This window comes from Gymnoscopelus microlampas, assembly GCF_963454915.1.
Source record: "Gymnoscopelus microlampas genome assembly, chromosome: 8".
In the NCBI taxonomy this organism is placed as follows: domain Eukaryota; kingdom Metazoa; phylum Chordata; class Actinopteri; order Myctophiformes; family Myctophidae; genus Gymnoscopelus; species Gymnoscopelus microlampas.
The window spans coordinates 48,611,889-48,624,014 of NC_139945.1; the positions used below are offsets into that span (position 1 = coordinate 48,611,889).

At 44.0% G+C, this 12,126-nt stretch overlaps 1 protein-coding gene across 1 annotated transcript in view; it reads left to right on the forward strand.

The window, feature by feature from the left end:
* LOC311050395 (seizure protein 6 homolog) overlaps positions 1-12,126 on the forward strand; it is an 81,937-nt gene that overhangs the window by 41,022 nt on the left and 28,789 nt on the right. The window contains exons 4-6 of the mRNA XM_084064468.1: positions 5,917-6,102; positions 9,639-9,807; positions 11,341-11,507. Of these exons, the coding sequence (XP_083920594.1) occupies positions 5,917-6,102; positions 9,639-9,807; positions 11,341-11,507 (522 nt within the window). The remainder of the gene's footprint in view (positions 1-5,916; positions 6,103-9,638; positions 9,808-11,340; positions 11,508-12,126) is intronic.

Consider the following 12,126-nt stretch of genomic DNA (forward strand, 5'->3'; position numbering starts at 1 on the left):
TTTATTCTCTTTTCTGGCTCTCTCTCTCTCTGTGTGTGTGTGTGTGTGTGTGTGTGTGTGTGTGTGTGTGTGTGTGTGTGTGTGTGTGTGTGTGTGTGTGTGTGTGTGTGTGTGTGTGTGTGTGTGTGTGTGTGTGAGAGAGTCTGACTCTTCATCAGACTGGTTTGTCTCCTGATGGCTGAAAGGACAGATAAACTATAGCCTGTGTAAATTCTCTTCAGAGCAAATGGGTCTGTCTGTCTGTCTGTCTGTCTGTCCGTCCATTCGTATGACTCTGTCTCTGTCCACTCACCTCAACAAACGTACAGTACAGCCTTGTTCTCTGTATCTCTCTCTACCTCTCTCTCTCTATCCTCTCTCTCGCTCTCTCTCTCTCTTTGTGGCGTTTCCCTGTAATGTCCAAGTATGTCATGACATACTCTTTGTCACAATGGTTTCAGTTCGAAGCCAGGAAATAGAATCCTGAGAGGCATTGCCGCATTCATCTTTGTGTGTGTGTGTGTGTGTCTGTCTGTCTGTCTGTCTGTCTGTCTGTCTGTCTGTCTGTCTGTCTGTCCGTCTGTCATGACATACTCTTTGTCACAACGGTTTCAGTTAGAATAGAATCCTGAACAAAGGTAGACAGACGCTAAATAGTCTCCGGAAAGTACATTCACATTTATATTAAAGAAATAAGCTAAACTACGCCGCATCAAGGATTTTATTAGGTAGGCCCCATTACAATGCCCTTGATCCCGGCCGTGGTTATTTTGGGGTGAAGTCTTTCCGGATTTGCGGGTTACGGCCGCCTGATGACGTGGATGACCCGCCTGGTGACGTAGGGTTACTTCCGCTCCCGACCGGATCACAAACCCGACAAAGGTATTGATACCAGGCTAATCACTGTGTAGTTGCAAAATACAGGAATTCAGTCCACGTCATCAACCCACAGCGATCTGATCAACATTTCCATTTCCATAACACACTTCTATAGAAAGTTGATCCATGCCCTATTGCTACAAGGCATGATTACATACAGCGAGGGCAAAACAAACCCCCTGATATAATTCTCATACAATGCCGAACAGTTCAATAGACAGAAGAAAAAAGACCAGCAGATGACTTCTTAGCGCACTGAACGTGAACGAACGTTTAAGACTTGATGCAAAATGATGTGCTCGGGTCGCACAGGGTTAAAGTTCCTGTCCTCTACTACGGAGACTAGTTTAACCCATTCGTATGTGTGTTTTATTTAAATGTTTTCTTGTTGTTCTTATGTCATTTATATATGTGTAATCTCAGCATCATTGTAAATGAGGGTCTCCCTCAATGATCTCTCCGAGAATCTTAAATAAAGGTTGAATGAATGAATGAATGCATTTTAGATTTATTTGGCTACTCAGAAATAGCAGATATACAAGCTCATAGCGCGGCACCAAGTGCCGCGCTACGAGCTTGTAGATCAGCTGTTTTTGAAGAATCATGAATCATGCTATTTTTTTCAAAAATAGCAGATCTACAAGACCTTGTAGATCTGCTAATTTTGAATAGTATAATATAATGGTTACAGCTCAAATCTAAAATGACACATGTGCGTTCCTGGATTGAATGGGTTAACTCCTCCGCAGCTGAGCAACTCCATGAGCCCATGCTCACGGGAGGGAAGCTGGACAGAAGTAGCTCAGGAGTGGTCACTTCGGAATAGGAAGGTTCCCGATTCGGTCCCTGGTTTTCCTGGCTTAGCCTCAAAGTGTACTTGAACGAGACACTTAACCACTAACTGCTCCCAATGAGCAGGTTGTCGCTTTACATGGTTTCCTGGTGTGTGTGAATGGGTGAATGTAAGAGCGGTTTCACATTGGGTGCGTTTGAAGCGAAGCGTTCCCCCTCCGTTCCCGAGTGCGCTTGGTTGGCCAGCATTCACACTGGCCAAGACTCGAGACCATTTCATTTAACAGTAATGGTAAATAGGTGCCTCATGGGGGGCGCTGTGGACTATGACGCTTTGGGAGAGCGAATGTCATTCACAGAAGTCATTCTAGAGTGAATAATAAAGTTTGACTGTGTTCCTGACGTTGTCTTGAGTTATAATAACAACAGATGAACAATACACAACCAAAGCAGTGTGTGCACTGGTCTTTGAAACCTCGAAATGCACTGTCGTCTGTTAATATGATATTGGCGTCACGGACGCATCCTTTGTAATTTAGCAGTGACGTCACGTCACAGACTAATCCTTGGTGTATTTATCCTTACAAATACGTTCGCCACACATGTGTTTATTGTTTATTATTTTTCACGGCTCGCGCTACTCAAACACTAGCGGGATTGTTATTTCTTGTCAGCATTCAAGTAGAACTATGAGAAGGTATAACCCAGCTAAAATAATGCGTCATTAGAAAAATATATAAATGATATATGATTAGCAGTCCACTTCCTTCTCTTGGTACGGATGGATTCACACTGCCGCGTTCCGTTCCCGACTCCGCAGATATCGGACCTGAAACTACCTCCCGAGGTGGTTTCGGGTACGGAACGGTGATCCGTTTTGGGGAACGGTTCGCTACGTTCACACTACCACAACATCAGCCAAGTGGTCCAGGGTGCGCACCCGGGACCATAGTGTGAAACCGCTATAATACACATCGTAAACGCTTTGCATAAAAGGCGCTATATGAATGCACCATGCATGTGCCATTTAATGGCGGATGTGCTACAGTATATGTCCTCCCGGTGGGGGCTCCTTGCTGGCAGATGAGCCAGTAGGGACAGCAATTACAAGACTACACAAACATGTGTGGGGAATTTAGGAATTGGCTCAACTAAATTGGGTGAAGAAAAGGGAAAAATTGCAAAAAGGTATGCTTTATTTAGAGAAACAATGTTAACTCGGGATACACGTTTTGTATATTGCTTCTTCAGGCTCAATAGTATGTTGGTCTAATAAGATGCATGGTTTACCCATTTTAACCTGGACATGCTGTTTGAGGAAAGAAGGTAGCATAACCTGAGGGACTACAGCTGCACAACAAAGGTTGCGACAACTTGTACCGTCTTCTTCAATACAACGAAACAGAATTCAGAAAGCTTGAGTAAAAGAAAAGTAGCGCTTACCGCTTATCAATAGTCTTTCATTAAAACCAAAACATGATAAATGGCCATAAATTGCAGCAAGACAAGACAAAGAGGCATAGCGTATGCTGGGCATTTTGCAGTACCATGGCAATTTGTCTCTGTGAAAGCTCCCTGTTAGCACCGCTGTTATGACACCACAATGCTACCATAATGACTCTGTTATCTTTTATTTACTCCCCTAAGAGAACAAGTTTCAGTTGGCCTGAGTATTTATAGCTCCGACTGACCATCGTAATGGCTTGCTGGGGGAATGAGAAGACAGAGCTACAGCAGCTGTTACTGCAGCACAAGGCCTGAATGCTGCTCTAATGAGAAGTATGCTGTCTCCTCCTGTCTCTTGTTTCACACACTACAAAGTTAGCGACGGTTCCCCAGCGGTAACTGTGTGTGTGTAAAAACTGGCTCACGGGTCAAAGGTTGCCATTTGTCGGCCTGTTTAATCTTCCTGTGTGTGTGTGCGTGTGTGCGTGTGTGCGTGTGTGTGTGTGTGTGTGTGTGTGTGTGCTTGAGACATAAGCACTGTCCCTGCAGCCAGGATCAATAGCAGCAATCCTGCCATGCAATTGGAAATCTAACAATGAAACCAGGACAATTAGAGTGAGAGGGATTGTAGCTTTTAGCTGAAATATAGAGATATATATGGCCTGATGCCAGGAGTGTGGAACAAGACAGATTGGTGGCAATAAAAGAGCATTTAGTTAACTGGTCACTGGAGAGTCTGGACTGACGACTTCACTTCCCCTGGATATTGGCATTGTCTGTCACTGCCAGATATGACAGCCCGTTGTGCTCTCTGTGTGTGTGTGTGTGTGTGTGTGTGTGTGTGTGTGTGTGTGTGTGTGTGTGTGTGTGTGTGTGTGTGTGTGTGTGTGTGTGTGTGTGTGTGTGTGTGTGTGTGTGTGTGTGTGTGTGTGTGTGTGTGTGTGAATCTGTCTGTCTGTCTGTCTGTCTGTCTTTTGGATGAATATGTGTATGAGTGTGTGTGTATGCCCATAGGTACTTGTGAATCCTCTGTCTTATGAATGCATGTATGTTTCTATGAAGTGTGTGTGTGTGTGTGTGTGTGTGTGTGTGTGTGTGGGTACTTCTGAATCCCACTCACCCTTCCAGTGGGTGGTAACCACAGGGGTATGCTGGTGCATGTCAGTGCTACAGAGGAGTGTAGAAAAATGTTTGCCTGTGGGTCTTTTTGTTTTTTATTTATCTTTATTTTGCCCAGCAGTTCAATTGCAAATACACTTGGTGTCTTTCAGTGACAGATAAACAGGACATCCTGGTGGCTCAGCTGTTTCGTAAATGTGTAAATGGGTGTGTGTAGGAATGTGTACCCCTGAATGTGATGTCATGGGAGGGTCTCTTAACGGAGAATTCCGGACTACCTTTTTCTATACCATTTTATGATATTATTATATCGTAGGACGACTGGTACAGCAGAAAAAAAACATAACTCCATCCCATCCAGCTAAAAACCCAAGCGTACGGTCCATGCGTTAGATCGCGTATGTTAATAGGTTTTTTTATTTATTTTTTAGATCTGACCTTCATATCGACAGAAACCTCGCCACAGTGGTTTTGTCCCAAATGGGCCGACGTAGTGTTTACAAACTAACTTGGATGACGTCACGGGTGAAATCTCGTCTTGCAAGACTGTGCATCCAACACAAACACTGTGGAGGGTTTTCTGTCTAAATGAACGTCAGATCTCACCAAAAACAAGTGTGCATTTTCAGGGCATTATTATTCAATACAATCAGATAGGACTTTTTTATTTGGATGTATGGGCTGTCGAGGCCAGAAAGTAGTCGTTTTTGCCACTCAGTAGGCGTTCCCGCATAACTTCCGGGTACGATGATGTCATGCACATAGCCTCTATTGTCGCTCTACACTCATGCAAAACAAAGCCAAATGCCATACAAAATGGCCTTAAATAGACTTTAGGAAGGCTTGTGTGAAATGTATAAGGTTTGGAGGCCAGCCTGGAGCCATGTGGGACTCCATATTGGCCTTGGGTAAGACTAACGTCATATTTGTTTCTATCTCAAATCTCCCTGCAGTGCTATGACATCATCAATATGACAGTACTGTAACATCGTCAATATTGCTTTAGTCATCTCCATATTTGGGCAACAACTCCATATCTGGGCATCGACAGAGGTTTATGGAATTGAGAGAGAGAGAGAGAGATGAACAGAGAAAGAAATGGACAGTCAGGCAGACATAGAGAGATGGACAGGCATACAGTAGACAGATAGATGAACAAGAAGAGATAGATAGACAGACAGACAGACAGACACAGTGTACTGCATATGAGTCCATACCACGTAGAACACGCATGCTTTAAATACTATGTTCTGTACGAAATATTAGATATATTGTATCTTCAGACCTCAGCATGCACCTCAGAGGCCTTTGGTTCTACAAACAAACATACTGTAGGCTCTGAGGCGTGCTTTGTGTGGGGATGGAAGCTTGTGGATGTGTGGCTAGCAGTCTAATCATTCACCCTGGGCCACAACTGATGGGCTCTGTGGAAACTCAGCTCCCACAGTAGGAAGGGAAGATGTTTCATTTACGCTCGCTTTTTTGTGTTGGGCTGCACCGCCCGATGCAACAATTCTCCAACGTGTAACAAACATCACCTCTCAATCCCCCCGCCCCATCCCGTCTCTCTCTCTCTCTCTCTCTCTCTCTCTCTCTCTCTCTCTCTCTCTCTCTCTCTCTCTCTCTCTCTCTCTCTCTCTCTCTCTCTCTCTCCCCCCCCGCCTTATTATTCCATCCCCTCCTCCTCTCTCTCCTCCCCAGCCTTTGTGTTGAGCTGTGCCTTCCCCCGGCGGCCGGCCTACGGGGATGTGTCTGTGAGCAGCCTCCACTCAGGGGGAGAGGCCTACTTCTACTGTCTGACAGGCTACCAGCTCCGAGGCCCCAGCACACTCACCTGCCGCAACGCCAGCACCCCCTACTGGAGCGGCAAGGAGCCACATTGCCTGGGTAAGGCAGCGCCACGTCGGGATTAGCCAAATTGTCGACTGTGGACAGTCGCGTGTGACTGAACCAGCTAGCAAACATCACAAAAACATTGGATGGTTTGGGCTTGAATCAGACTTATGACCTGCATCACATGTCGTCCAATATTGTTCTTCCTTTATTTATTTATTTTATTTGTTATTATATACATTTGCCTGCCATGCCATGTTTTATGTACAAAAACGTGTGCGTACGTCATATTTGTACAGTAATAGAATAATACTGTAAACTAACAGTCATTTGCAGTAATGCCTTGAAGTGTAGGCTATATATGAAGAAGTGTTTTTGAGTGTGTGCGTGTGCACCTGTAGATGAACCGCTGTATGTGCTGTTCCACACCAACACAGTTCACTGCATATAGCCTGAAGATACTATGAAACATTTGTGCACAATTGATCCACTCGTAATATTCAACACCAGCCACCAGGCCTCCCTCAGGTGCTCTCCGATAAAGTTAAATATATTTTACTGTGTGCGTGTGTGTGTGTGTGTGTGTGTGTGTGTGTGAGATACAAAAAATATTATTCAATGTCTGACTGTATTGGAAAGTGCCTGCTGATGCCTTGCACTTGGCTTCAGGTTCTTTAAAAAAGTTAATTGGATTTCAGTGTCAATTTTCAGCATGGCAACAGGACTGTTTACTTTGCTTGTCGCTAAGGACCTTATACACATCACCCTCCGGTCTATCAGGGAAGTCAAATTATCAATGAGATTTCCTTTTTTCTTCATGATTTTAAAGGATTTTTAGTGCATTCTCTCCCCGCGTCTACGCAGTACAGCCCCTCTTTGCATGACCGGCATAGAGATAGACTTGACTCTGTGTCCCCCAAGAGTGTTTGTATGGCGGATCTCATTTTGCTGCTCCGATGAGACTGGGTGATGAATAATAAGTGACCATTTTACTCCTGGCCTGCTCTGATCGACATTGCTTTGGAGCGCGGGGAGTGTTTCTCAGAAAGCAATTTGAAAGAGGTGTTTGTGTGCCTTTGTGGCTGTATCTCTGCGATCTTGATTGTGTTTGTGTATGTGCTTGCATTGCGTGTGTGCGTGTTCGTGTGTTTGTGTGTGTGTGTGTGCGTGCATGCGTGCGTGCGTGCGTGCGTGCATGCATGTCCATACGTACATCTGTGTCTTCCCACATGTGTCATGTGCCTACGTATGCTTGTGTGTGTGTGTGTGTGTGTGTGTGTGTGTGTGTGTGTATAGGTGTGCTCATGTGTGTTTTCAGTGTTCAGTGTGGCGTGTGCTGACTGATACGGCCTCAGTCATGGCAGGGCTTTAAAGCAGGTGTGTCGGGGTGTCTGGGTGTGATTACTGAGCGCCAGGCGTGGTGCCAGTGGGCAACGGCCCTCCTGTTCCACTTTAATTAAGTTCTGTCTGCATGGGTAACCTTGACCTGATCTGCTGGGATAGCGTCAGCACACCAGTCGGCCCCCAGAGTCGCAGACACAACAAATGCATCCGTTTCGGTGTGTCTGGCTAATTCACAACATCTCCTTTATAATATTCAACATTCATGTATTTAAAGTCAAGTAACTTTTTTCCCCAGTATGAAATCGGGAAGGAAAGGTCACTTTCTAGCCAAATACCATAGATACTTGTATTGTTGGACCTGTTTACAGGGAGCAGCTGAGCATTTCCAATTTCATGGTGGCAATTGAGTCTAGAAATCTGTTTGAGAGATCTGAACTTGCTGCAGGTGAAGCAAGTGCTTGTTTTTATTCCTCTGCTCAATCCCCTACCGGTAGGGCTCAGTTCTCCCCTAGACCATGAGCGGATACACAAGTATTACATGCTCTCTGTACTATACTATGAAAAGAAAAGAACAAGTGAAGATTAGCTAGATCATGGGCTTTTATGTAATGCAGCTCCCATAATTGTTAGGTCTTTGGCCGATTCAACTTGACATTTATCTCTGGACTATTCACCAGTGTATAGAAATCAGCCAAAGTGCTACTTTTACTGAAGTGAGGAAACTGTTCTGGTGTGAATCTCTAAATTGAATCTTTATTGAATAATCAACTTTTCTCTCTATACATTTTTTTTTATATTAAAATGAAAATGCAATTGATGACGGATTGAAGTGTGCAGCTTTCTTTATTGATCTCTCAAAAGCTTTCAATATCGTAGAGCATCAACTGTCAGGAGTTATCTGCTATTGGACTAGATTCCGTCCATAAATTACTTAACAAGTACTCTATAATGCTATTATGATTGATGAGGTGAAATCAGCCAACAAAGGTCCACTTCTATGCCAATGGCACCAGTTTGCACAACTGAGCAAGCTCTATCATACAGCTTTTAATAATGTACAACATACATAAGCCGGTCTCAAATTAGTCCTGAGTGAAGGCAAAACCAAAATCTGGATGTGAAACATGGAAGCTCAGCTGCTCACTTTAAACAATGTTGTAATTGAATAGATACAAACTATATAGGTATTTTGGTTATACTATGACCTTTCCATTTGGTCTCATGCTGCAAATCTAAAGTCGGTTAATCCTCAAATTAGTGCCCTCCTAGAAATAAATCTTCCTTCTCTTGAGACACAAGGAAAAATATTGTGCAGGCCCTTGGATCAAAAAAAAACCTTGGATGCTATTTATTATAGTGCTTTAAGCTCACAGGAGACGATTTCAGAACCCATCATTGCATATTGTACATTGTAATTGTGTCAATTAGGGGGGCATCCCTTGAGTTCCAGAGGCAAACTGCTTTGCATCCTATTTGTGTACAAAGCTTTAATTGCTAAACGTCTGCTATATCTCCATAAGCTCTTCTGGTTATCTCGAATGATCCATGCAGACCTCCACTGTGTTCACCTTGTATATTCCTTGCAAATGTTTTTAATTTTTGAGATTTGTTTCAAATGTAAAGTGCAATATAAATAAAATGTACTATTATTATTAAACTAGAACGGACTGGGGTTGCTCAGCTTTCAGGAAGTGGGGTCCTCTGATCTGGAATTTGTTTCAGAAGACAGTCAGGCTTCCCATGGTGTTACTTTTTAGACTCATAAAAGAGCTCCTATTCATGGACATTCATAGATGCGTGCGTGCGTGCGTGCGTGCGTGCGTGCGTGCGTGCGTGCGTGCGTGCGTGCGTGCGTGCGTGCGTGCGTGCGTGTGTGTGTGTGTGTTTTTACAGTGCACTTCTGTAAAAGAGACCCAGGTCTCGGTTTGTCTCCCCCATTAACATAATGGTTTATCAAATTGTCCATGTGCTCACACTGATAATTTGATAATTTGGTTTGTCTTTTCTTCCTTCTCTGCTTTGGCCTTTCCTTCCCTCCCGTCATTCTTTCTTCCTTCCCTTCCACCCAAATTCTTCCCTCTCTCTTTCCTCAATTTCCTCAATTCTCTCTCTCTCTCGCTCTCTCTCTCTCTCTCTCTCTCTCTCTCTCTCTCTCTCTCTCTCTCTCCCCCTCCCCCCTCTGTCTCTCTCTCTTTCTCTCTCTCTCTCTCTCTCCCCCCCTCTGTCTCTCTCTCTTTCTCTCTCAGCTGCCTGTGGAGGCATGATCAAGAATATCACCGTCGGTCGCATTGTGTCCCCTGGTTTCCCTAGCAACTACAGCAACAATCTGACATGCCATTGGTTGCTGGAAGCCCCCGAGGGCCAGCGGGTGCACATCCACTTTGAGAAGGTGGCTCTGGCCGAGGACGATGATCGGTGAGGGATCAATGCTGCAGTCATCTGGCATGCTCCTTGTCTGAACCCTTTTATGATCCCTGCCAGCAGCCCTGCTTGTGTACAGCACAGGGGTCTGTTACCACGTCCCTGGTAATCTGGTGTCATGAGCGATGTGATTGTGCACACTTATGTTCACCTTGCCAAGTGGTCATGTTCCTCAGGCTTTAGTCAACCCCGCTGGTTTTCCTTTAAGAACTTAGTTTTAGTGGCCACTGTGGAAGAGTCTACAGCCAACTGTGTAGCTCGCCAATGTGACAGGGTTGTGTCATTTCTATGAGGAGGGGCTAAATGGAGAAGCCACGGGGGAGAAATGATCTGAATGTCACATTTTGACAAGCACTTGCACGTGCTTTCGAGGGGACACACAGATGTCTCTCAGCGACCAGGAAAAGGAAGAAGTGGTGATTCAGTGGAGGATGGATGCTTGTGAAAGCTGAACTAGGCTGTGTAGATAAATCAATTAAACTGAACAAAATGAGTTGAGCCAGGGTAGCCGACTAGATATAGCATTCACAATGTTCCAGGTTTTATTCTGTCTGGTTACCTGTCCACTGCCTGTCTACACTGTCCTATCTAAATAATGCAGGAAAAAGTATGCCTATAAAACAAGATGAGTTGAGGCCGAGAGGCAACCAGAGATCAAACTGAGGGTTTTCTTTTGTTGTTAGCTGTAGCATCTGGAGACATTCACAAACAATTAAAATCTCACAAACTTTTAATGAATGCTGTAGTGGGCTCCCCTAATGAACATTTGAATACAAAATACTAGATAGAGTACATTTCTACATGCTCTATAATTTTAATTAACACAGTATTTTGCTTTTACTTGTCATACGTTACAAGCTTAGGTTCAAATGGTAAATTATTGTAAATTACTGCATGTCATACTCGTGAATTATACCAGAAGCATATGGAATGGATAGTTTGAGGCATAGAAACTATACGTAAATAGCATATGGTACATAAAACAAAATGGCAACATAAAATATGTCCTGGGAGCAGCCTACAGCTACATAAAATGTTGCAAAAAAAATGAACAAACAACAGTATATCTGAGTTCTCTGTAGCTCCTCATTATGTAGTTCAGATGTCAAACAAGGAGTCACTATACACCAGTGGTTCTCAAAGTGGGGTCCGGGGACCCCCAGGGGTCCTTGAGGGGGTTCCAGGGGGTCCCCAGCAAAATGTGTTAATACAACAATACTTTTAACCCCTTTATCCATCTTTTAATACGTTGGCTATTAAAATAATAGCAGATATACAAGCTCACAGCGCGTCACTTTGTGTCGCGCAGCAACCTTGTACATCTACTATTTTTGAAGTGTTTGATATTTTTTTTAATAATTAAACATTTTGTTAACACAAATCTTCTCTTCTGGGGTCCCTGGAAAAAACATTTTCAGATGGGGGTTCAGATGGGGGTTCCGCGGCCAAATACATCAATTTGACATGAAAAAGTTTGAGAAGCACTGCTCTACCCTATATATATTGTTCTGGCTCCCTCTCTTCCAGCCTGCTGATTAAGAATGGCAACAACATAGATGCAGCAGCACTTTATGACTCGTATGAGGTGGAGTATCTGCCCAACGAGGGCCTGCTGAGCACCACCCGACACCTCTTCCTTGAGCTGAGCACCGATTCAACAGGAACCTCAACTGGCATCGCGCTCAGATACCAAGGTATGGACCACAGTTATGGGCAGAACAGTTAGAGTTGTTACATGTCCGTATAGCTTATATAAATAAGCTATTCAGTCACTGAAGGTCATTTAAAATGTGAATTGCTGGTTAGCATGTTCTTGCTTACGCTTACATTGATCAGGGTTATTGGGACCAGCAAAGTGAAAAATAGGCAACATGGTGCCGATGTATTGTCATCCACACAGACAACATTATCCTCATTATGTCACAGCGTTCCGCCAGTAGTTACTTTTTGAAGTATCCTGGATATATTTATGTTCATGAAGTCGAATATTGACAATGTAGCCTATATATATTTTTTTGTATATATCCCTGAATCCCTGCCGGCATTTCCCTCATGCACACTCTAAACAAAAGCGACAGTGCTCTCTCTCTCTCTCTCTCTCTCTCTCTCTCTCTCTTCTTTCATGGCCTTGGTCAGTGTGGTTTCTCTGCTAGCCATTATATTGATTAATTGACCCCTTACACGGGTGCAAATCCTTCAACAACTCTAGGTTTACGCTCCATTCTGGGTGTGATGGAAACTGGCAGATCAAGGACACCCTTCAGAGTTAAATCCCTCTGCATCCCACAGGGTCATCTTGCCAGTATATTACTG